At 42.2% G+C, this 25,467-nt stretch overlaps 1 protein-coding gene across 4 annotated transcripts in view; it reads right to left on the bottom strand.

Annotated features, from left to right (window-relative positions):
- PRKD1 (protein kinase D1) overlaps positions 1 to 25,467 on the bottom strand; it is a 194,338-nt gene that overhangs the window by 97,456 nt on the left and 71,415 nt on the right. The window contains exon 3 of one of the 4 annotated variants that reach the window (XM_053284026.1): positions 1,353 to 1,491. The exons of 2 other annotated variants lie outside the window; for them this stretch is intronic. In XM_053284026.1, coding sequence (XP_053140001.1) covers positions 1,353 to 1,491 — 139 coding nt within the window. Of the gene's footprint in view, positions 1 to 1,352; positions 1,493 to 25,467 lie in introns of those variants that run through there. One more of the 4 variants, XM_053284027.1, reaches the window with a different exon arrangement.

Genomic DNA, 25,467 nt, shown 5'->3' with positions numbered 1-25,467 from the left:
AAAAACTGATTTTTAAAATATTTTTATTATTTCTTTTTATCTTTAGCTGTCTACTTGAAAAGGTTAAAAAAACTATAATTATTTACATGCTATGCTATATGCTATATAACACAGTAAATACATGACACCCTTATCACTCTAGCTTAGCTGGTTATTGCTTTTCTGACAGAAGGAACATGGGTTTTTTCATATTCTAAGTTTATTAAAGTACATAAACCATATAATCTAAATAAAGCTGTTGGCCTACATGTTCTGCGGTGTTAGGAGAGCAAAGCATGAGCTGCACCCTCACACTGTGGAACATATCAGCCATTGTTATTAAAGCACATGAAGAACACTATCCAATTCCCAAGCAGAGCTATTTTCAATCCTTGGCAGTTGGGCAAAGAGGCATATTTAAAAGTAGGGACTCTCTTATATTTAAGCAGGGGGAGAGCAATTTTCCATATCAACCTCCAGCACAATGTCCTTTTAGTGGTTTTTGTTGCTGTCTACCTTGGTCAACATTAAAGATGCCTATTCAAGCAAAAAAGGACATATGTAGTGGTAGCATTCCTGCTTCTAAAGCACGAGTGCTAATCACACAAGGGGTAGGATGCAATTTTCAACAAGCCATATGGAATTATGTCCCTGAAAGTAGCATATTTGCTCAGAGTGCTTCCGAGGAAGGAGAGATTGATGAAAACACCTCCTCACCACATATGAGAAGCAGGGATGCTACCATTGCACACATGCTTTCATAGCCTGCACAGATACAACTTTAGTCAGCCCTTGTAGCTTTTCTTTTTTTAAGATTGTGAATCTTTTTGGTATAAGGAACCATCTTATTCCTTTGAGAACTTTTTTTGTTTAAAAGGGGCACAATATTATTAATATTAATAATAACAATGATGATGATGTTGGCAGACATTCTAACACTGTGCTTGTGCAAGTACATTGCACTAGCCAGCTGTGCTAAATCTGGAACTTACATTCCAGATTAGCTGTTTGCACTTGAATAACAAGATACTAACCTGTGGCATGTCTCATAAGTTTTGCAGGGAACCTTTGTGCAAGAGTGCAATTCCAAAAATCTCCATGGTCTTGTGCAGCTATGTGCACTACTTGCATTAGCACAACTATATTTGTTCCACAAATGCAATGCAAGGATGTTCGTCCTGCATACTAAGGACATCTTATTAGCCATTGTTGGAACAAAATGCTTGATCAGATGTATCCTTGGCCTGATCAAGCATTGTGTTTAGGAAATTTGACAGGCCAGAACTCTGCTACCATCAACTTGGACTATTGCTGAGCCCCAAGTTGCACTTATACAAAATATAAGCTGAAAAGCACAAATATATGAATTTTACCTGATAAGACAACTTCAACTAGGTCACCTTCTTGGATATCAGAGGCTGACTTGACCAGCTGAAGGATATTTTCAGTGGTAGTGTCATGGCGAAAAAGTAGGATTTTATCATACATTCCATAGAAACCACATTCAGGAAACTGAAAATGGATATTAAAAAGTTATTTTAGTAATAATGTATATATTATATAAAATATTTATTTATTTGTCTAAATCCTGTACAAAAAAGGATGAATGTGTGGTAGCGGTGATGCTAAATGGAATTACTGAAAAGAAAACTGCAAATGTTACAACAACATTTCTTTTTGCAAGATTATAAATATCAGTTCAATTCAAATGCAAATATGAACATACCTTAGAAATCGCAGAATTCACCATAATGGCCATGTAAACATGGCAGTATTTTTGCCATTTCTGTGGTTTTTGAGGTTAAGGGGTCCATTTGTTAAAATGCACTCAGAGTAAAATAGGAGCAAATTTATATTAAAATAACTATGTAAATATTATTTAATATTATAAAATTAATACACAATAAAATAAACAAGCTGCACAACATATGATTACTTTCAACTAAGTAAAACAAAATTGATTGATTAAGTGCCATCAAGTCGGTATCGACTCTTAGCGACCACATAGATAGATTCTCTCCAGGATGGTCTGTCTTCAGCTTGGCCTTTAAGGTCTCTCAGTGAAGTATTCATTGCTGTCGTAATAGACAAAATTGTCAAATTTGATTCGTGCCTCTGCGTGTTCCCACTGTGTAAAGTACAAACCTCGGTTCATGTTACATTAAAAACAAAAACAAAAACCTGTAGTCTATTGTTATCGGTCTTCAGTGTATATACATGAAGAAAGTTGCTATATTGCTACATATTATAAATTAAAATAATATGTTGCATTCTATGACTAAAATTATATATTCTATATTTTTAAGTTATATAAGTACAAGAAAAAGACAGAGCTCAAGAGCTGCCAAAATCTAGTTTATATTTTTAGTTTAAAGTTTTTAGAGTTTTATCTGTATTTTAAATTGTTTTGTGTTAATGTTTTTAATTGTTCTGTTTTTTAGATTATAAACTGCCCAGAGATTTACATATGGAGTAGTATAAAAATATGCTAAATGAATAAACCAACAAACAAACAAATGTTAGGTTTCACAAAACCAGTGCCAACAGGGCTGCGGGATAGCCTTGAAATGCAGGATGTGGAACTATAAAAATGTTTAGATACATAATTGGATCCTCAAGCTAGCCCTGCAGAGGTCCAGTATGTTTTTTAGCCTGAAATCTACTCCTCTTTTTATTACTTATGCTAATTCATTTATCATGGCTTACTCCAGGGAAAATAGTTTTAGGCTCACAGCTAATGTGTTATAGATATTATTCTTTCTCTAATGACTGAAGAGCTACACCGGAGTAGTTGGTTGAAGAACTTCAGATACCTCTGTTCTATACTGGAGTAGCTCCTCAATCATCAAAGAAACAACAATAATTTTTTTAACTTACAACACTAGTTAGAGCCTAAAACTCCTTTTAGTAAGCCAATATCAATCAATAAGTCTAATCATGATAAACTAGCTCCAGAATTATAGCCAATAGAGAGTTTGAGTGATTTATGATTGGTCTAGTGGGGGTGAGGGGAACAGCAACAAATTATTAGTAAGAGAAAGAAAAAGAATATATCCCTTCCTAATGTGATCTTTATTTTAAGTTTTATTTAAAATAGCTTTCTTCTCATTCTTCCTACCATAATACCTGCCAAGACTCAAAATTGCTCCAAGCATTTAGGAAAAGCCATTTCCCTAAAATAAACATCATTGCTAACCTAACGTCATCCTTTCCAAACACTTCAGGTAAACAAATTTACTTTCTATTTGGAAGTTCCCCAAAGAAAACACTGAGCAATCTAGCCTAAGATAATAGCCATCAATAAACTTTCCTGGGTGGAAAAAAAATCTAAAACCCAATCAATGTTTAGTTGTGCACATATGGACATCTATGTTTAATAACAGAGACATCCGATACACTTAATGGTTATCGAGATCTCTTCTAAAAGAGAGGGGTATTATATTCCCCTTTATTTTCCATGGCATTATATGCACTAATCCAATTCTTGAAAAGCCAAGCTTTCATTTTTATGAAATAACCCATTTCCAGCATTCATCCTCAAGTTAAGATTTAAGAAGGTGAAGGCACTGACTTCTAGGACTAGTAAAAATAGATAGGCAGAGCTTTCCAGAGCTAGGACATTTCCACAGCTCCCTTTCTATCCCCAGGGATTCCAAAAGGCTTGTGAACAGCCACTTCCTGATTTTCTGAAATTAGTAAGAATCACCTCTAAGCAAGCAGACATAGAAGCTTTACAGAGGTCATTAGCACAATCAAAAACTGTGTTATACCCAGGTTTGGGAGCTGTGTGTGCTCCACAATTGTGGCTGGGGATGCTGGAAGTTGTAGTTCAGCAAAATTTGGCAGACCCCTAGTTAAAAACCACTGTGCTAGAGGTTGTGCAACATCTTCCACTACCACAAGAGCTAGTCTGGATCAAAAGTTACTTTCTTTGAGCAAAACAGAAGTAGGTGTCCAGATGCTGCTGAACTACAACTCCCATCACCCTCAGCCACAATTTATTACAGCTGGGGATGATGGGGGTTGTAGTTCAGTGACATCTGGAAAGCCCTATGATACCTACCCCTGTGCTAGTGCAACACTTGTCCGGATCCTGCTCGCTCTCCTTCACTGTCCTAATTTAATGTTCTTTCCTTGAGATTTCCACTTTTCACTCAACCTTCTAACTTGCAATCCTGCAGTTAACAAAATAATATACCACAGCATCATTTCTTCTCACAGCAACCTACTTCTTAGTGTGCTACCTTTTAGTGAGAATTCTAACCAGCTGCCCAGTCTTCTGAGGTGTGTGGAGGAACACACCCATTCCCTTCATTCTTCCATATAGGGGCATAAGGGTCATGGGGCAAGGAGGGATGATCTTCCCCTGGTGGCCAGGGTCTGGGGGTCTGCCAAGGCACCCTCTCTGACCCAGCTGGCAAATGAAGTGCTCACTGGCTAGGAGCGTGAGCCATCTTGCCCCTTTTCTCCCCAGCCAGTGTTTCACTGAAACACGAGCTGTGCTGGGGGGTGGGGAAGCGCAGCCAGCCAGCGTTGATGATGATGATGATGATGATTATTATTATTATTAATTCGATTTCTATACCGCCCTTCCAAAAATGGCTCAGGGAGAAATTACAAAGAGAAATAAAACAAATAAGATGGCTCCCTGTCCCCAAAGGGCTCACATTTTAATCTAACACTGACTGAGGAGGGTGCAAGAGGATCTGGACGGAACCCCTCCAGGGCAGCGGCCTCACCCCCTGTGCCTGACATCAAATGCAGGGGGTGCGGCCAATGCCGAGGACAGGACCTGTCAGTTCCAGCAGAGCTTCCTGAGCCAGCAGTTCATGGAATCACTGACTAGGAGCAACATTCTTGCCTTCTTGAGAAGGCAGGGAAAGGAGCTGCCAGTCAGCAATTCCATGAACCTCTGACTGGGGAAACTCTGCCGGGGCTGACAGACCAGTCCTTGGCATTGGCCCCAGCCCCGTATGTCTGACATCAGATGCAGGGGGCATGGTTTGTGGTTTGCACATGCTTTGTGAAGCCTAGTAGGTGTGTGTGTGGGGGGGGGGCATCAGAGGACTTCATCCTCCAGCCTCAGCCAAGCTCCCTACGCCTGTGCCTTCACAGTCATGTGGGGTATGGGCCCATCCACATCACCCTTAGCTTCATGGTTACAATGTTATTTTAAAGTATTGTTTTTATCATGCGATTAGGAAATTTTTGGATGTTGCATCTCCCATATGACTATGTAGGGATGGAATGGTGCAATAGGTGAGGAGAAGGCAAGTTGGAATGGCTGGTGAAAAGATAGGCATGCCTCATCATGCAACTGGGCAGCTGGTATCATCCACACTGGCGGGTGGTATCATCCACACTAGCACAGTTCTCTTTCATAGCACCTCTTGTGTGACTATGCAGGGATGGAATGGTGCTGCAGGTGGGGAGGAGATGAGAGGTCATGGAATGGCCAATGGATGAGGAGGAGACATATGTGCTGCCTCATGTAACTGGGTGGCTGGTTGGATGGTTTCATACAAACTGCCGCAGTTATTTGGGGGAGAGAGAGACTGTACTTGTTCTGTTTCAATTTCACTGTCTTTTAAAGTTTCTTTTAATGACTCTTTTTCCTCTCAGTATCCTAACTCTGTCTCCTAGTTTTTGATCCCCTTCCTTCCAATTTTTATACACTTCCTCTTGGAAAGATGATGGCTAATATCATCAGTTCTATCTTTCTGTTATTTACTTCTTTCCTTATGTTCTTAACCTGCAACATCATACAACTACTTCTGCTTGGATGGCAGATCCTTCTCAAACTCAAACATGAAAAAATACAGACTGATCAATCCTACGAAGCATGCAAAGAAGAAAGTCCCTGCAAGTGACTATTCCTGCCCCCACCCTCCTCACAGCAGTCCCCTGAGAGGTCTCTCCTGAGGGCCAGGGGACCATTGAGGATAGGTGAAAAGCTTGCAGGAGAGGAAAGCAACATAAACTGGACAGATGTATCTTGCAAGAACGTTATATCAGCCTTCACCCATCACATAAAATCCCTGAAAAACTTCGTTTATACAACTATTGTAGTCTGCTTGTGATATGGTAAAAGGTTGGGACATCAAACGTCAAGATATTTTTGGTTGCAGCTCTCTATCCTAGCTCAGCTAGGATAAAGAAGCACAGATAAACCAACATTTTATTTTTTTTACTTACAACTCTTTCTTTTCACAGTAACTAACTATATAAACAATACAACTGTTGGTTCCTGGGACAAGCAAAATTGGCAGGGCAACAAGCACACAGGACCATGATGCAAGAACAAGCCAAGTCTGTGGGCAAAAGGATGAAGCTAAAATATCCTGGCATTGGCCTCAAATCAAAGGATGTAATTGTATGTGGGAAAGGATTTCTGCAAACTGATCACCCATACTGGGTGTTGTGCAAACACAAGATGCAGAGAAGAAACATAGTAAGGCTATTCATACAACCAGGAGGTGGGGAGGTCAGGCGGGCTGGGCAGAATGCTGTGCTGTACATACCATCCCCACACATAATATCTTTGCCTGCCTGGCCTCGTGGCTTGGCCGTGCATATGAGCTGTGCTGCTGGGAGCCACACAGCTTGTCAGAGGCCAGGACAATGTTTCTCGGCCACAGGGAATCCCACAATGCATTGCGGGATTCTCCCGTCAGATGGGCACTCTAGTCACCCATCTCTGTTAGGGATAGGTGAGCCGGCTCGAACCGGTTCTACATTGAACTTGGCCAGCTTGAGGGCTCGCCCACAAGCTGAACCAGACCCAATTCGGCACAAACTTATTAGGAGCATCAAACTCAAGCCGAACCCCGCCCCCAGATGGCCCAGGGCGTCTAACTGTGTTTAAACAAGAAGAATTCACCACCTCCGTGGAGTGCTGCTGCAGCCACAGGAGTGCAGCTCATATTCCTCCCTCTCCCCACTAGCCTCCCCCCAGTCTCAAATTAATCCCTTAAAACCTATCTGTTCCGCCTGGCCTTCCAGGGTTTTTAAACTACTGTAAACTGATAGTTGATTTTATTCTGTTTTTATTGTTTTGGTTTTATTGTTAACTGGTTTTAATTGGTTTTTATCCTGAGCCATTTTGGAAGGGTGGTATAGAAATTGAATAAATAAATAATAAATAGAAAAATAAATAAATAAATTGGCCCGGTTTGGGCAGATTTCCCGCTGTTTTCAAGGTCAACAGATGGCCAGTGTGCATGTGTGGTGGCCCCCAAAATGGTTCCCGGCAGGACAAAGAGGCCCAGAACAGGCCAGAGATGGATGGAAATGGCCAGAAAACTGTGCAAACTGCCCAATTTGAGTCTGATTTAGGCCAGCAGGGAAAGGAGAACTGCAGAAGGCCTTCCCACAGCTGTGGCAGCACCCTCCTCCCCCCGCCAGAGGCAGTGCGTTCTTTAAAAAAATTGTTAGAACTCCCAGACTGGCTCAAATTCGGGGGCGGGGAGGCATAACCAAACATACAAACCTGGTTCTGTTCGAGTCCACTTCGGACTTGAACCCAACCGGACACACTGGTTTCACGCATACTTCAATTTCAATTCAGTTTATTACGATCAAAAATCAGCACAGATGCATACTTCTAATCTCTGTGTCTGTTCAGGCTGCAAGCAGCCTGATCCTGATGTAGGGTTTAAGGGCATGCTTGTGTCCTTAAACCCAGCTAAGAGCCAAGGCAGAAAGCAGGGTTAGGCTGCTTGTGGGAACACCTTAGTAAGTAGCACTGCACATGTTACTGCATTCAGACCCACCAAAAAAGGTCCCAAATCACAGGCTCTAAGGCTATTCATCCCAGCACCCCTACCCAGGGCTGCACTACCTGGGTAGGAGTGCTTGTGTTAAGCAACAGGATTGAAGCCAATCCCGATGCTACCTCCTCAGGTTGCCAGAGTCCTTTACCCATACTTTTACCTGGGTTAAAGAGCACAAGCGTCCAGGATCACGTGAATGCTGAGGCTTCAGGCAGACTGAGCAGTCACAGAGCCGGGCACACTGAGTACCAGGCTAGAGGGGAAATCCCTCAATGCACCTTGGAAACATTTTTGTGGCCTCCAGAGATCTGCAGTGTGGAGAGCAGTGCATATCATGTGGGCGTGCAAGTTGCTCACCCAAGGGAACTCCAACAATTGTCTGGGAGGCAGGTAGGTGCAACCCCTCAGACAATTGACTATTCTTTTATATTCAGTCTGGGGAGAACAGCCGCCCCTATACATCCTCAGCATCGCATTGGCTGTTGCTGGTGTCTATCTGGTATCTCTTTTTAGATTATTAGATTAGATTTAGATTTTAGATTATTAGATTAGATTTTTAGATTAGAGTACCCTTTGGGACAGGGTACTCTCTTATTCTCAGTCTTCTTTTTCTGCATAAACCACATTGATAATTTTTTAATTGAAAAGCAGTATGACAACAACACAGAAGATGTGCATCTAATTAAAAAGAAAAGCAGGAGTAAAACTTGCCCAAGTTGCACTTTATAGCTTTAACTTAGGGCAGCTTCAGATTCCCACCTGTAAGTACTTATCAAGTAAGTACAAGATGAACCAGAAATCACAAGGAACAAAAGCACCGATTGGGCATGATGTCTGAATTTGCCCAAGTCTGTTCCTGAGATACTCCACCCAACATTCCCCCAACTTCTGTCCCCAGGACCTGGAAGACTCTTTGGAGAATGTTGGGCGGAGAATCTCAAAAATGGACTTGGTCAGATTCAAACATCACAAGTGATGGGAGGACATGCTCCCTATGATTTCTGGTTCCTCTCATAGGCCATTGTCTGATCTGTCCTGTTCTCTTACAGAGAATAAATTATGGTTGGGGATGCTGGGAGCTATAGTTCAACAACATCTGGCAAACGTTAAGTAACACTGCTTAACAGCTTATACCTATCTTCCTATTAAAACTATGGTTTGTAGCATAAATTTATTCTCCATTGATTTGTCTAATCTACTTTTAAAATTAAAGCCATTTAAGCTAGTGGCCATTGCTACATCTTGTGAAAGTGAACTCCATAAATTAATTATTTGTTGAGTAAATAAGCACTCCTTTATGTATCCTGAATTACTGCCTATCATTAGAATAGCAACCCCAGAAGAACAGCCTGCGAAATAGCATTGGCATCCCTGATTCTAAGAAGTCAAAAATGTGTTCTATGGTTATGGATCTCTCTTAATTTGTTTGAGACTTTTACACTGAAAATACAGTCAGGAAATGTTCAGAAATTATTACAACCGTTTCTTCTACTGTAGTTTGAAGATATAAGTTAAGAATGACCATGAGCCAATGAAGTATTTGCATTCTCAAACTGTTCCTGTGTATTAGTTTCCACACAGTCTATTCATTAACAAGGCATCTTATAACATTTAGTTGGCCTTATTTATTCATTTTACAAAAGCTTCAGAGTGGTAAAGTGCAGGCCAGAAAAGTCACTGTGACAGCTGAGTTTTAATCATTGTTTGGTTGCCATGCCAACCCAACCAGAGGCTTTTAAACAGATTAAACACATATTTATTGGACAGAACAAACAAATACGTATCACTTTAAGACTAAATAGGAAAAAGATAGGCAACTATTCTCACCCCCCACCCCCCGCCAAGTACACCATAATTAACAAATCATTTATAGAGGATTTTCAACTAACAGAATATGTAGTTGAGCTGCAAAATCCCTCCTAAAAATAATAATCTGATAAAAATAAAATAAAAACAGCCCTGCTGTATCAGGCCCAAGGCCTATCATGTCCAGAATCATGGCAGATGTCCCCTTTCCCCGAGACCTCAATTCTCCATGACAGAAGAGAAGCCAACAGCTTGGGAGTGGGATCAGTGTTCCCTCTAACACTGCATGAGCGGGCACATGCTCACAAGTTTTTTGATGTCTGCTCAATTAACTTTAGATCCCGCTCAGGTTGAATGAGGAAGGCCCCATTCTGAATGCACATGCACACACTGCCTTGATACTGCTGCCAAGAACAAAGCTCATTTTGCACACAGATAAAAAAAAACTTAGAGAGAATACTGCATGGGATGCCTCTATAACAACCCTAAAGGTCTTGTCCACATACCTCTCTGACTCTCTGAGCTTCTCCAGATAAACAACCTTGGCTTTGAGGGAAGGAATTTGTTCCCTGAGAGCCAGTAGCTCCCTGCACTGAGCACACACCCACGACTTCTGTCCCATCGAGCAGATAGTCACACATGCAACACTCTGTGCTATTGTAGGCAAAGGGGCATTTCCCCTGGGAATCACCCCTTCCCCTACTGGCTTTCTAACTTCAGGACTGGTTTTGTTGGCTGTTTAGAGTATTTGGAGATTGTCTGTTTGAAACTTGGGTCTTAGCTGATGTTGCCACCTAACCTATTCAACTACTTTCTTTCCCAAGAATATGAAAGAGGGAGTAGTACTTACCTTCTCTTCCTGCTAGGCTCTGTGTGATCAAGAGGGGCTCCTCTTTCGCACACTTCCCTGTTAAACCTCATGCAAATCTCCAATGACACCTGTTTGATAATTCCTATTTACTCAGCTCTGGTCGCACCTCCCCTGGCGGCCACCTCTTATGTAGAGAGCAGGCTTCAAATTGAGGCAACCAGGCTCAATAGGAATGTGGTCCCCCCCACCAGGTGTGACTCACCTCAGCCCTAGCTGGACCTCCCACTATCTCTTTCCAGGCAAAAGAGAACCTAAACCTGAAAGCCACACAGTCACCAAAACAAGCCCTGGCAAAAAACAAACCTGTGTTTCCCATCATAGGAAACAGCATAGAAACAGCAGGGGGCATCCACACCAACACTATGCTGTTACATTAGGGAAAGGGGCAATTTCTGCTGATCTCCCCTTTCCACAGGTGGTGACTGTCCCCCTGCCCCACGCAAAATGAAAAGCCACCCCTTCCCCTGTCTCTAAGAGATCAGCATTTATCTGAAGACAGCTGCTATACTCTGGAAAAGATACTCTCCATAAGTTATAACCCTGGAATCCGAGTGTTTGCAGTCACAAAGAAAATCTTTCCTCAAGTATAGCATTTGTCTCTTCAGACAAATGCCAGGTGAGTGGGCGACAAAATGGCAAATAAGTTTCAATGTAAGCAAGTGCAAAGTGATGCATATTGGGACAAAAAAAACCACACACACCCCAGTTTTACATACACACTGATGGGGTCTGAGCTGTCAGTGACTGACCAGGAGAGGGATCTTGGGATTGTCGTGGACACATCACTGAAAGTGCCGACTCAGTGTACAGTAGCTGTGAAAAAGGCAAAATCCATGCTCTAGATTAGGAAGGGGATTGAAAATTTAAAATGCTAAAATTATAATGCCATTATACAAATCTGTGGTGTGGCCACATTTAGAATACTGCGTGCAGTTCTGGTCACTGTATCTTAAGAAGGACATTTTAGAACTTGAAAAGTTGCAGAAGAGGACATCCAAGATGATCAGGGGCCTGGAGTACCTTCCTTATCAGGCAAGGCTCCAGCAGCTGGGGCTTTTTAGTTTGGAAAAGAGGCGACTATGGGGAAACAAGATTGAGGTATATAAAATTATGCATGGAGTAGAGAGAGAGTGGATAGAGATAATTTCCCCCTCTCTCAAAACACTAGAACCAAGGGTCATCCCATGAAACTGAAGGCCAGAAATTTTAGGACCAACAAAATTAAGTACTTTTTCATACAGCGCATAATTAATCTATGGAATTCTCTGCCATGGGATGTTGTGATGGCTATTAGCTTGGATGGCTTTAAAAAGAGTTTAGACAAATTTATGGAAGAATATGGGGAATGGAACTATGGAATGGCTACTAGAATCTGGTGGCTGTAAGTCACCTCCAGCCTCAAAGGCAAGATGCCTCGGAATATCAGTTGCAGGGGAAGAGCAGCAGGAGAGAAGGTATGCTCTCAGCTCTTGCCTCTGGGCTTCCCAGAGGCAACTGGTGCACCACTGTGTGAAACAGGATGCTGGACTGGATGAGCGTCGGGCCTGATCCAGAAGGGCTGTTCTTATGTTCAGACATCAGGCATATTTGAATACAAATGCGATGAATATTTATATACTGCTTTTCAACAAAAGTTTCCAAAGCATTTTACACAGAAATATAATTAATTAATTAATTAATTAATGGCATTTTATCTGCTTGTCCGACCACAAGCAATAAGAATGTGTGCAGGCCATGAGTATGCATGGCCTCCCCTCCCCTTCTGGAACACTAGGACACCAGTCTAAGTGTCTGTAGAGGAGTAGTTTGGATAACTTAAAACAAAAAGTAAATTGGAAGTGTTTAGCAAATTGGGTAGTTTAAATGCAATTAATTTTAAGTCATTATCCCTTTGAACTGTAACAGTAAGGTCTTTCTCATGACCTTTGGTTGGGTTGGGAAGACGGGTGGGAGGGAAGGCAGGGTTGAACCCACCTTCCCCCAGACTATCATCCTTCTACTTAGAGTAGCATGGATCAAGAGTCCACACAAACTACGCTGGTCTAAGCAGCGTGAATCTCTGGAGATTGGGAAAATGAGTGCTGGCTTCCAGGTATCCCACAATGCACCATATGATGAGTGCAGTGCAGTGAGGGAATCCCCCATGTCAGGAGCTCTAGCATTGGCGTGATGCATTATGGGATGCAAGAGGATTTCCTCCTCCAGCTCCTGGCTCTGCCATTCGCTGTGGCAGTGAGTGGCAGGGCTGTAAGGGAAGGGTGATCATGTGAGGGAAAGTGGGTAGAAGCCTGCTTCCCTGCCCTCCCTCCCCCCACCCAATGGACACAACCTCAGTTTCTCATAAATGACTCACATGAGTCAGTGTCTCAAATGACTGCCTTTCAACTGTAAGAGATATTTTAACTAATACAAGTCAGTTGGCTCTCCTTATATAAAATATGAGACTATTCTAATCTCATGTATAAATAGGATAACCATCCACCATATAGCACATTTTAAAAAATCAGAACTGATTCACACAACATGGATGAAGCAACCAGGATTTACTTTTTCTGTTATTTTGATCTATTTTATAACTTGTCTTTTGAATGATCATATGAATCGCTTTATTCCAATATCGAAGAGATGAATTAGAGATAATGCAATGTAACCAATGTATTTCATCCATACACTGGGTTAGCATCTTTCCACTTATTAACCTAGCCTTATATTGTTTTTTTCAGATCAGATAATTGAATCAGAGAATTCTTTAGTAGGAAGACACTTTAGAAGTCTTCTAGTCCAACTGCACTACTCATTGCAGGAAACTGCTACAGCATCCCAACAGCCATCCAGCCTCCATTGGAAAACCTCTAAAGAAGGAGAGTCCCACAACTGCACAAGGCAAACTGTTCCACTGTCAAAAGAGGGAGTGTAACCCTCAAGGACATATTCCTGAAGTCAAAAAGTCCTTTTGGAGAGAGGAGAGAGCAGCAAAAATTGCTCCTCTGTTCCTGTGTGCATGTTTCCCTGCTTAACAACATGCTGGGTGGAGTTGCAATGTGGAATCTTCCACCGATGCAGCTCCTATTTCACAGTTCTAAAACAGCATAGAATGTCACCCATTGGTTTTAGTCCCACCTCAGGAGAAACAGAAAACAAGTTCATCTTCTTTGTGACAGCCCTTAAGATATTTGAAGGCGGCTTTTGTGTCTCTTAGTCTTCTTGTCTCTCTGCTAAACACACCCAGCTCCTTTAATATTCCTCACAGAACTGGTTTTCCAGACCTCACCATTAAGGCTCTCCTCTGAATACCTATTTTAGTGTATCTATCTCTTTCTTAAAATGCAGTGCTCAGAAATGGACACAGTATTCCAAGTGAGTATTCATATTCAAAAGCCCGTTGGACAACAGCCCTGTAGTAAATATTGTGGAATGAACCTGAAGCCTACACATGTGTATTCAACTGAAACCATTATTCCCACTTAGATATAAAAGAATAGAGTACAGTATCTGTATAAAGCACCTTTCTTTAGTTTAACATTGCCTTCAGAAAGGAGCATTCATGCCATATTCTTCTCTGCCCTCCAAAATTTCCTTAGCACTTTCAAATGCTTAATCTTTTCCTCATTTCCTACCGTGAAATGCTGAGTTGTTTCATGGAATAAAATTGTTGACACAATAAACAGGACTCAAGATTATTAATTATTATTATTATTACATTTATATCCCGCTTTTCTTCCAAGGAGCCCAGAGCGGTGTACTACATACTTAAGTTTCTCTTTCAAAACAACCCTATGAAGTAGGTTAGGCTGAGAGAGAAGTGACTGGCCCAGAGTCACCCAGCTAGTATCATGGCTGAATAGGGATTTGAACTCGGGTCTCCCCGGTCCTAGTCCAGCACTCTAAACCACTACACCATGCTGCCTCTCATATGTTCACCCCCAATCACTCATATAACTGACAGAGAACCTTTTGACAGTCAAATTCCAATTAGTCTGTGACAAAAATAATTTGAAAAATTTAAAATAGAGTTGAATAAGTTAAGTAAGTTGATCTGAACTGAATTGTTGTATTTAAGTGTTCTGCACAATTCATTCCTACACCTGAGATTTATTTTTAGATTGTAGACCAGTAAAAACTACCCATACCAACCCTGCCCATTACAAATATGACCAATTTTTATATACCACTTTTCAACCAAAGTTCCCAATTGTTTTTCAGCCTTTTGGCTAAGATCAAGTGTAGTAACGTAAGGTAGGCACCAAAAACAGCCACTGGAAGGATGCTGTGCTGGGGATGGATAGGGCCAGTTAATGAGGTTGAATTAGGCAACCAGCTCAGGTGGTGGATTGGCAGAGGTATACTTGGTGGCAGACACCCTGCACTGCTTTTCTCTGATGCCCTGCCACCTTGCACTTCTTTTTCCCCCCTTCTTCTCTCTTGAAATTTCAAAAGTGAAAAGTGGAAGGAAGTGAAGGGGAGAAGAGAGTGTTAGGCTAAAGGGGAGACCCTAGCTCAGCACTCTCCTCCACATTACCTTTCATTCCCATGTCCACTGGCTTTTGAAAATGCCAAAGGTGGGAGGAGGAAGAAAAGCAGCCGTGCCACCAAGAAAAGTAACCTACAGGGGAAGAACAGGCCCACCAGAAGAAAGATACCTACCACGACTGGGTGAGGAAAGAGTTGGGGAGCATTCCACCCTGCCTTCATGAACCACTGATCTAGATGTACCCCTTCATTGGTTTCAGGCAAGCTCCAAGCACTGAACTAATACAGAGATGCAACAGGGAACCCCCTTCTGAGGGGATGGTAAGCCAAAACATGGAGACAGCATAATTGCCCACCCTGTGTGGAATCTGACTGGAAGAAGACAAGGCCACACTAGTTAATCATGCAGACACAGCAGGTTGTATCTGTGAAAATGGGTACCTTTCACTTGCAAGAGCCTTGAGTCATTTATTTCTTGTAGCATATAAGTAAATTACTAGTTCTGCAAGTTAGATGTTGAAAAATGTCTTTCCCCCTATCTTTCAAATGGCCTTTCCCATAATATGATGCAAGGACAACATCATGCTATAGTTTGTACGGAAAACTACCAGAGTGTTGCTTTGACCCCCTCCCCCCAATACTGCTCTACCAACTTGCAAACAATTTATACAAACAGTCATGCTTGAAAAAAGAGTGGTCTCTATTTCTTCATATTATTTGATATGGAACTGAGTGTGTAAGAAGTTTATTATATATTTATTTGAAAGACTGTCTATCACCTTCCACCTGTCAAGACAGCTTACAAGAATAATAAAACAAGTTCTACTTTGAACTAATCTGCCTAGTTTCCTTTACCTATCCCTACAACTGGACTAAATTTGGTCCAAATTGGTTAGGCAGTTCACAAGTTAGCTCACTTGTGCCTCAAACATTCATGCATCTGCCATCTTCAACTGGGGTGGATGACATCATCATAAACAATGTGTTCCTATGTGTCCCTACAACTGTACCAGATTTGGTCAAAATCGGTCCCCACTTGCACCACAAACATTCACATGTCCGCCATCTTGAAGGGTGGATGACATTACAAACTACGCCATTGAGCCATACCTATGTGTCCCTACACCTGTAGTAAATTTGGTTCAAATCAGTTAGACAGTTCACTAAAGCCCAATTGTGCCTCAAATGTTCACGTGTCCATCATCTTGAACTGGGGCGGATGACAGGATCACAATCCATGCCTTTGAGGTGTCCCTGTGTGTCACTCACTATGACAGTAGCAAATGTGGTTGAATTCAGTTAGGCGGTCCCACAAGTTAGCCCTCTTGCGCCTTAGATGTTTACACGTCCGCCATCTTAAATCGGGGTGGATGACATCAGCACAAACTACGCTGTTGAGATGACCCTGTGTGTCACTCAAATTAGTATCCAAATTTGGTTCAAATCAATTAGGCGGTCCACATTAGCCCACCTCAATTGCACCTCAAATGTTTATGCATCCACCATCTTGAACTGGGGTGGATGACATCATCACAAACTACACCATTGAGGTGTTCCCATGTGTCCCTACAACTGCACCCAATTTGCTTCATATTGGTCCAGGCATTGCGATGTTGATGGGGACACACAGAAAGACACACAAAGAGAGAATGCCGAGTGATCTCATAAGCCTACTGGAAAGTAGGCTAACAAATTAAAACAGGGAAAAGACAATCATTAATGAAAAACTCAACACACTACAAAACTGCAACAGAACAAGGAGAGTAGATCAATGAATAAAGCTATACTATCAGGCCAAAGACTGATGAAGAGCAAGGTTATTCTAGTATTTTAGTATGTTTTCACACTTGAAGCTTAAAGTGAATTTCCTTCATTCAAGTTTGTAATGAAAATGTAAAACCTAGGCTGTCCAGAATGCTCATTTGGATTACAAATGCTTTGACTCCATTAACATACATTGCAAGAGAAGGTTCAATGATTATTTAGGCCTCATGTGTACAAACGCCTTTTAACAGTAATTGATTTAACTTTTTTCACCTAAGATCAAACAGTGAGATACTACATTCATAAATGTAAGGTCATTATTCTGCTCCGACAGGATATGGAGTAGGAACATAGGAAGCTGCCATATACTGAGTCAGACCATAGGTCCATCTAGCTCAGCATTCTCTACACAGACTGGCAGCAGCTTCTCCAAGATTGTAGGCAGGGATCTCTCTCAGCCTTATCTTGGAGAAGCCAAGGAGGAAAAATGGAACCTTCTGCTCTTCCCAGAGAGTCACCATCCCTGAGGGGAATATCTTACAGTGCTCATGCATATAGTCTCCCATTCATATGCAACCAAGGTAGACCCCGCTTAGCTAAGGGGACAAGTCATGCTTGCTACCACAAGACCAGCTATCCTCTCCTTATAGGACTCAAGCATAATGCTCCCCTCCTTCACTATGCTGTTCATGTTAAGTAACATGCACACCATGCTGGGGAGGAGGAGGCCAAAGGATATGAACAGCAAACAAGCAGGATCCAGATGAATGCTGTATAACGGGAAGAACGTTTTACCTGTATAAGAGCAATTTCCAACATAAACCCCTTATTTCTGTTGCTCCTGTTGGCCCCCCCAAATATATTCCTGCTGGAGGATGCTTGCAGACTTATTTGGGGCGGGGGCAACAGAGCAGTAGAAAGAAGGGGGGCAATATTTCCCACCTTGCACAAGTGAAATGTCCTCCACCTCTCACAGCAATAATCTGGATCGTTCAAGGTTTGGGAGTGCTCTTCCTTTGCCACCTTTCTTAGCCACAGTCCAGCCAGCACAACAGCAGTACATCCAGGACAGTGCAACAGAGCAAGAGATGAGTTAGAATTAGGTTCTAGAGCTGATAGAAGCAGCCAAACTTAAACATTCTTCTTTATTCTGGCGAATTATTCCAGGTTGCTCCAGTCGGGATTCGATGTCCCTTACTAGTTGCATTCCAGCTATGGTATGGGATGCATATTTAATGCACTTTTTGGTAGTACCCACTCCTGAGTCAGAGCTCTCACTCAAAAGTACTCAGAACTGGCCCCCAGTATTGATTGCAGAGATCAAATAACTTAATGATGATCAACTAAAGAGTGGCAAAGCCCCTGGAAATGATTTTATCCCATCTGAGATGATCAAGGCTAATCCCAAGTGGTGGACACAAGTGTTGGCAGCCTTATTTACCTATATAAACAACTAAGCCCATATTCCAGAAGACTGGATGGAGTCTGGCAATTGTAGTACCTATCTTTTAAAAGGGTAATAGAAATGTTCCATCTAATTACAGGCCCATAATCCTACTTAATATTATTTGCAAAATGTATGCTAGGCTATTAAATCAGAAACTCGTGGACTGGTTGGAGTAGGAGCAATTCCTGGAAGATGAGCAAGCAGCTTTTAGACCAGGGTGTTCTACAATTGACCACTGTCTGGTCATACAAGATCTCCCAAATCAACCCTATTTGCCGCATTCGTAGACTTTAAGGCAGTCTTTGATTCAATTTCTAGAGTACTCCTATGATCCAGGCTCCGTAGCACCTCAATTGATAAGAGGCTCTTGCTGCTGATGATCAAATTGTATGACAATACAAGCCTTAGAGTGAGATGCAACTGGCAGGGCCAGTTATCTAGGCCTACTAGGAAATCTAGCGGGGGTCAAGCAGGGGTGCATTTTGGCCCCTTTGTTGCTCAATATCTATGTAAATTCTTTAATCAAGTGCCTGCAGGGCTTAAATATACACACCCCAAAGTTGGCAGATAGATGGAATCTGCCAGAAAGGTATTAGCGGAACCACTGTAAAACAGTGCCTCCCAATCCCACCTCCCTCAGATGGTGCAGAAGGATACCACGGCCGATGGTATCGAAAGCCGTAGACAGATCCAAAAACATCAGCAGAGTCACACTCTCTGTCGATAGCCAGTTGGAGATCATCCATCAGGCCGACCAAGGCAGTCTCAACCCCAAAGCCCACAAGAAAGCCAGTTTGAAATGGGTCTAGATAATCTGCATCATCCAAAACTGCCTGGAGCTGAGAGGCCACCACCTGCTCAACCACCTTGCCCAACCATGGAAGATTAGAAACAGGTCTGTAATTAGCTAACTCTGAGGGATCCAGTGTAGCTTTCTTCAAAAGTGCTTTAATAATAGCCTCCTTAAGACAAGGAGGCATCCTGCCCTCCCTCAGAGAAGCATTTATAATATTTACCAGACCCTCTCTGATAATATGATTATCAGATGAGATAAGCCAAGTTGGGCAAGGGTCAAGAGAACAGGTTGTAGGACGCACAGTCAAGCAGTTTGTCCACTTCCTCAGGAGTCACAAACTGTGCTCCTATTTTAGCAGTTTAAAGTTTTGTACTTGCATAGAAAATGCGTTGGTAGAGCCCTGATGCAAAACCGTAAGAGATGCCTTTCTCATCCTTAACAAGCAAGCAATATGTAACCTCTTATGTTACCTTGGCATTCGTTTAAAGGCAATGTACTTTCAGAGGCATGTGTTGTTTGTTAATCATTATGCCTGTAAGCTCTACAACACTTCTGGTCTTCAGACTGGAATTATTTTTTTAATGCAATCCAGTCAGCCTTCCAGAGGAAGACATGACATTTCCCCTATAAAAAACACCTGTAAATATTTTGGAAAGTATTAATTAAATAATTTGAATAATATCTTTCCTTAATGTTTTACCTTCTACAAAAACATTTTGAGATAAGATTTGGTAAGACAAAAGGAGCAGAAACTCTCTCTGTTCACCAGAATCTCTGCAACAAAATTAACTTGCTATCTTGCTATTTCTTTTTAGCCTTTTACAGACATTGATTGTGTAGGCTCCTTGCACATAGGCAAGGGCATGTAGGATATAATGCTATAGTGCTCTAACACAACAGCCCCCTTTAAAACAAAAGTAGTGTGCCACAGGTTGTGTACTGTTGCACAAGTATGCGTGTGATAGCACAACACTAGCTTTGAATGCAAGCTCCAGATGTGCAAGTAGCCAGAACAACAGCTTTGCATTAACACAGAACCCTTCCATAAGCACTTTGTCAGGATGTGAGCCACTATGGTTGTTTTTAACATTATAGATTTTTGATGCTTTGACTTGTTTTGTCATCATAAGCTGCCTTGTGCTTGGAAAGACAGGGTAGAAGTTATTAAAATAATAAATACTAGCTGGGCCGGGTGCAGAGCATCTGCATGTCTAGTTCCCTCCCTGTCGCCACCGCCTTCTCCCTCCCCACCCTCTGCCACCATTTCCTTTGCCCTCCCCTCCCCTCTCCCCCTCCTCCCACCTTTTCGCCGCTGCTGCCCCCACCTGCCCACTGCCATCATTTTCTCCTTGGCCACCCACCCGCCTGTCCAGTGCCACTGTTTTCCTCTTCCCCTGCTAGCAGCTTGCTTGCAAACTCTCGCGAGAGCTGCCACACGTGGAATTAGTGATGGGTACACCTAAGAGAAATTGTGTGTGTGTGTGTGTCTTCTTACAGCCTGGCATTCCACATCTGAGAATGGTCCTTGGCCCAAAACTTTTATGGTACTCAAAAAACTGGGCCACGTACACCTACGGTTTGCTCCATAATATGCCCTGTCACTTGTTTGGAAGCTCAAGACTAAGTAAGTTATATGTGGAGAAGCTAAATATTCAGAGACTTCAAGAATTACCACAATACCCAATAAAACCTGGGCAAATTACACTTACCAGAAGAGTTGAAGAACATACATTATCTTTCAACAAATACTACATCTTCACTCTCATAGCATTTTTAAAAAGTATCCTGAAGTTCCTTTTGGATAATGGAAAACATGCAGAAACAAAAAAAAAGAGAGAGAGAGAGGTTGGGGTGGGTGGGTTTAGATTTATTTATTTTTTGCCTTGACAGAGCACTATAATTTTAGCCAACGGGTAAGTGTTACTTCTGAACAGATCGGCAGCTGATAAAGGCATACAATTCTGTACTGCAAATACAAAGTCAGTCTGAAAATGCTGCCTTTTAAAATCTTCAAATAACTCCCTTGAAAATCTTCAAATAAACCTGCATCAAGATGCATGCAATAAAAGAACAGAAATCACCCACTTTCTAAGTCTTCTGCAAACCTGCCCACAGCGGCTCTTAATCCAAATTTGCCACCTTTTGTTATGCAACACCAAAAATGTCTAAGGAAACAGTAAAACCTATGCTTTAAAATGCATTTTTCATTAATCCATGGTAAAATAAAAATTATCTAAAAATGACCACACACCCATAGTTCCATAGGACGTTTCTTCTTTTCTAAAGGCATGGTGCGAAGTGACTGTTTATCAAATTGTGTAAGGACTTGGAAAATAATAGGCTTAAACTAGCAATTTCAGGAGCAAGACCAAAATACCTTGCTTTATTTAGAGTGTCTCATGCCACTGCATGCTACACTTGGCAAGGCGAAGGCCCTTTTTCATACTGTCCCTGCCTGTGCACAGAAAAGTGAGCTGTACTCCAACAATGCCACAGAGAATTTTGATGAGGTGACTTTTGCAGGCTTTGGCACAACTCAAACCTAAACTGCCCTGGGTAGGAAAACGTAAGCGAAAGAAGGCTCTTACCACCATCTGGGCATTATGTTCAAACCCACAGTGGAGAAATGCCAATGTTTTTCCCCAAGTCCCATAGAGGAAAGGCATTATATAATTAAAATAACTATATGGAGATGTACTTATTTATTATTTAACATACTGTATGTATATACTTCCCAAAACTTACATCTCTGGGCAGTTAACCCAGAGTTATCCATGGGCTTTCTCACTCCATGCGCCACTCACTCCATGCGCATGGGGTGAGTAGATTCAGCCTTAATTTTTTTTCTTGTTCTTTCTCTAATCAAAAATATATTTGGTTGGATCTAGCAGCTTGAGCGGAACATCATGTGAAGAATGGGTCACCCAATTCTCACCTCTGTACTGCAGACCCCCCAGCACTCCCTGAAAAGCTGATCCTGAGGGCTGAGGGGCATTCAGAAATAGTGTATGGTATAGCACAGGTTGTTGTTAATGGGGAGGAGAGTAAGAAGAAATTGCCCCACCTTGTGCAAGCAGAATTGTATTTCCCCTTGTGAAAGATACCTCTAGATGCAACCTTTCATCTGTTCACATGTGCATTTTTTGCTCCTTTAAAAATAAACATTTTTAGTGTGCAGTAAATGTGAAAATATCGTGTTCATGTATAGCTACCTAATGGTGCAGCGGAGAAATGACTTGATTAGCAAGCCAGAGGTTGCCGGTTCAAATCCCCTCTGGTATGTTTCCCAGACTATGGGAAACACCTATATCGGGCAGCAACGATATAGTAAGATGCTGAAAGGCATCATCTCATACTGCATGGGAGATGACAATGGTAAACCCCCTCCTGTATTCTACCAAAGACAACCACAGGGCTCTGTGGTCGCCAGGCGTCGACACCAACTCGACGGCACACTTTACCTTTATGTGGGGGGAGGGTAAAACACAACCACTAAACTACATCCTGGCTGCAGTAGTGAGTGGCGGAGCTGATCCCCCATCACAGGTGCTGGGCACCTCACTACTGCTTGGAGAAGCTTTCAGGTGTGGCAGTAGTGGAGGTAGGCACCTATGAATTTATGCTTAAAGGTGCCTCTCGCCACACCCCCATACCCTGGCAGCGGCTCCTGCCCTGGCCACTTCTGACTGGCTGTGGGGATGATTGGCAGAAAAAATACAGATGGCCAAATAGAAAACTCTAACACACGGTCATCTAATTATAGTAACCTGGCCCTTTTGTTAAGCCAGAACAGCAAACTGTGGTTTGGTTCTATATGAACAAGTTGCACGCTCCTTTCTCCCTGCCTTCATGGTTTACAGCAAACCATATATGCTGTTATATATGAACCAGAAAACTGTAGTTTATGTTGGCCTGCAAACTAGGATTGTAATTCGGGGTTTGTTTTCTGCCACATACAAGAACCTGTATGCTTTCTCCTGTGGGACAAATAACAGCTGGGGTGGGATTTTTTAATCTGGAAATCAGCATCTCAAGCTCTCCTTCCCAGGGCCACAGTTCAAATCAGAACCCCTGTCTTTAACCTGATCACAGTAACCCGATCACTGATCTCTGGTGTAAAATTATACTGGCATAGTAGTGCCAGAGTAGTTAAGATGGGGAGTTGTTTCCACATTCTACAATTATAAGGCCTAAACATTCTATTGGTTATAAAATCAAAACCTTATGTGAAATCTGTCTGACTATATGCAAACATCAACTAGGTGACAAAAGATACCACGTCTCCATATTTGGTGCAGATCCACTGAAAAATGGTGGAAGTGCAGCAGTTTAAATATCAACTCCTACAAAGAGAGGGCTCACATGTTTGCGATGCCTTTTTGACATCAGATAATATATAATTTTTTCAATGTCCCTTTAAATATTGTTTTTAAAAATTCTGGTATATGCTAACGCATAATCCTTTGCTGTTTTGTTGCGGGGGGGGGGGGGTCCAGTATTTCCGGAGTTATTAAGCTCTGAAGTCCCCATAGTAAAGGTAAAGTTGTGCCATCGAGTCAGTGTCGACTCCTGGAACCCACAGAGCCCTGTGGTTGGCTTTGGTAGAATACAGAAGGGGTTTACCATTGCTTCCTCCCACATAGTATGAGATGATGCCTTTCTGCATCTTCCTATATCGCTGCTGCCCGATATAGTTGTTTCCCATAGTAATGGTAAAAACAATGAAGCACACTCATCATCTGCTTTGCCCACTAAGGGTTATGAAGTCAGAATTGAGAGGAGAAAGTCCTGGCAAGTGACTTCCTGCTTGATAACAAGAGTCTAGGCTTACTCTGGCACTTCTAGTTAAACAGACATTCCCTTCTCCCCCAATTCCTTTAATGGATTTTATTTCCTCCCTCCACTGAGACAGTAGAGGTGCTCAAGGGGGCCTTGCCAGGACATATAAAGTGAGGTGAGGTAGCATATCGACTCAGGAGGGAACACAAGGTGGTGGTGAGATGGCAGGGGTAAGGGCACACAAAGCAGTGACAGACTGCCTTTGAGCATGACCTTGTTACATCAGAGATACACTGCCTATGAATACAGAGACTCCACTTAACCAGTGTTAAACTCCCCTTTCCCACAGTGCCCAATCAGACTTCCTTGTTCAAAAAGCCTGCAGATTCAGTCATCCTAAAGTGAGCTCGTTGTCCACTCCCGCCCCTGACAAAGACCATATAGCTTATATGGTATGGAAGTTAAGATGGGCAACTTCACTTGCAATTTCCATACTTTTGAGAGCACGAGTGAAACTTGAAAGCATCTTAACTCTCATCTTAAACTGAAGGTTTTTGGATAACTGAGTCTAGTGGCAGCCTGGGACATCCAAATGGCAGGGGGAAACAACATAAACCTTTCTATCAGCTGACTGGCTAAAGATTAAAGGAACAGAAGCCTGCAGCTGCCAGAAAGGTTTGTGATCGCTAGGCTCTGGGTAAACAAGAAAGAAGAGTTTGTGCCCCCTTTCACAGCAGAAGCTCAGATGCTGGCCTAGTCATATCTTCAGGAAACTGGGCAGTAAGGCAGTTAGATTACACCTCCCCCGCTTACGTTGTCCCATACACCATATAACATCTACATAGTACATGTATGCCTAATAATATACAGTCAGAGGTCTTCACACATACACCCAAGATGAATTATCTTCATCAGCACTTTTCAGAGATAGAGATCACACATTATCAGGTGTATGCATGTAAAACCTTATGCACATTACAGTATATCAAATGCATGTATTTCAAGGATGAAGCAGGAGGCTATGATTCTGTTGCTTTACTGCATATTGAGTTGAGTTAACCCAGTTTTCTGAAGGTGTGCATAGATCTTGGTTTATCTTCACATGTTCAAAATCAACCCCAAACCTATCCAGTATTAGTTAGTTTTCTGCCAAATTTTCAGGACAATGTGAAATATGCATCAACTTGTTGTGGATACCAGAAGATCAGCTCCTCCATATGTTGTAGTATACTCCCCATATGCCCCTAATTATAATATACAGGATACTAATTTACATTGGGGTATGGGGCAGGGTTGCACTGGGTAGGTCCAAGGCCATGCTCCCCTGAGCGTTTTTCACACAGCAGGCTTTAATGTGAGTTTAAGTAAAGTGTGCCGTTGAGTCGATTTCGACTCCTGGTGCCCACAGAGCCCTGTGGTTTTCTTTGGTAGAATACAGGAGGGGTTTACCATTGCCTCCTCCCATGCAATATGAGATTATGCCTTCCAGCATCTTCCTATATCGCTGCTGCCCAATATAGTACCAGCAGGGATTTGAACCAGCAACCTTCTGCTTGTTAGTCAAGCATTTCCCCACTGCAGCACTTAAGGTGGTACTGTGAGTTTACTGAGAGGCTTTATTGTGTGCTCGAAGTTACCCCAAAAAAACTGACACAAGAAGTAGAATTTTTTTTACCCTGGATATAAATCAGGCTACACTCTGATGCGCAATGAAAAACCCAAATTGTGTGTGAAGTGCTCCCCAATAGCTCGCAGGGACTTTGGAGTAAATCTGGCTGATATC

Source organism: Hemicordylus capensis, chromosome 1, assembly GCF_027244095.1.
Source record: "Hemicordylus capensis ecotype Gifberg chromosome 1, rHemCap1.1.pri, whole genome shotgun sequence".
Lineage (NCBI taxonomy): Eukaryota > Metazoa > Chordata > Lepidosauria > Squamata > Cordylidae > Hemicordylus > Hemicordylus capensis.
This window is presented reverse-complemented; position numbering and strand designations above follow the sequence as displayed.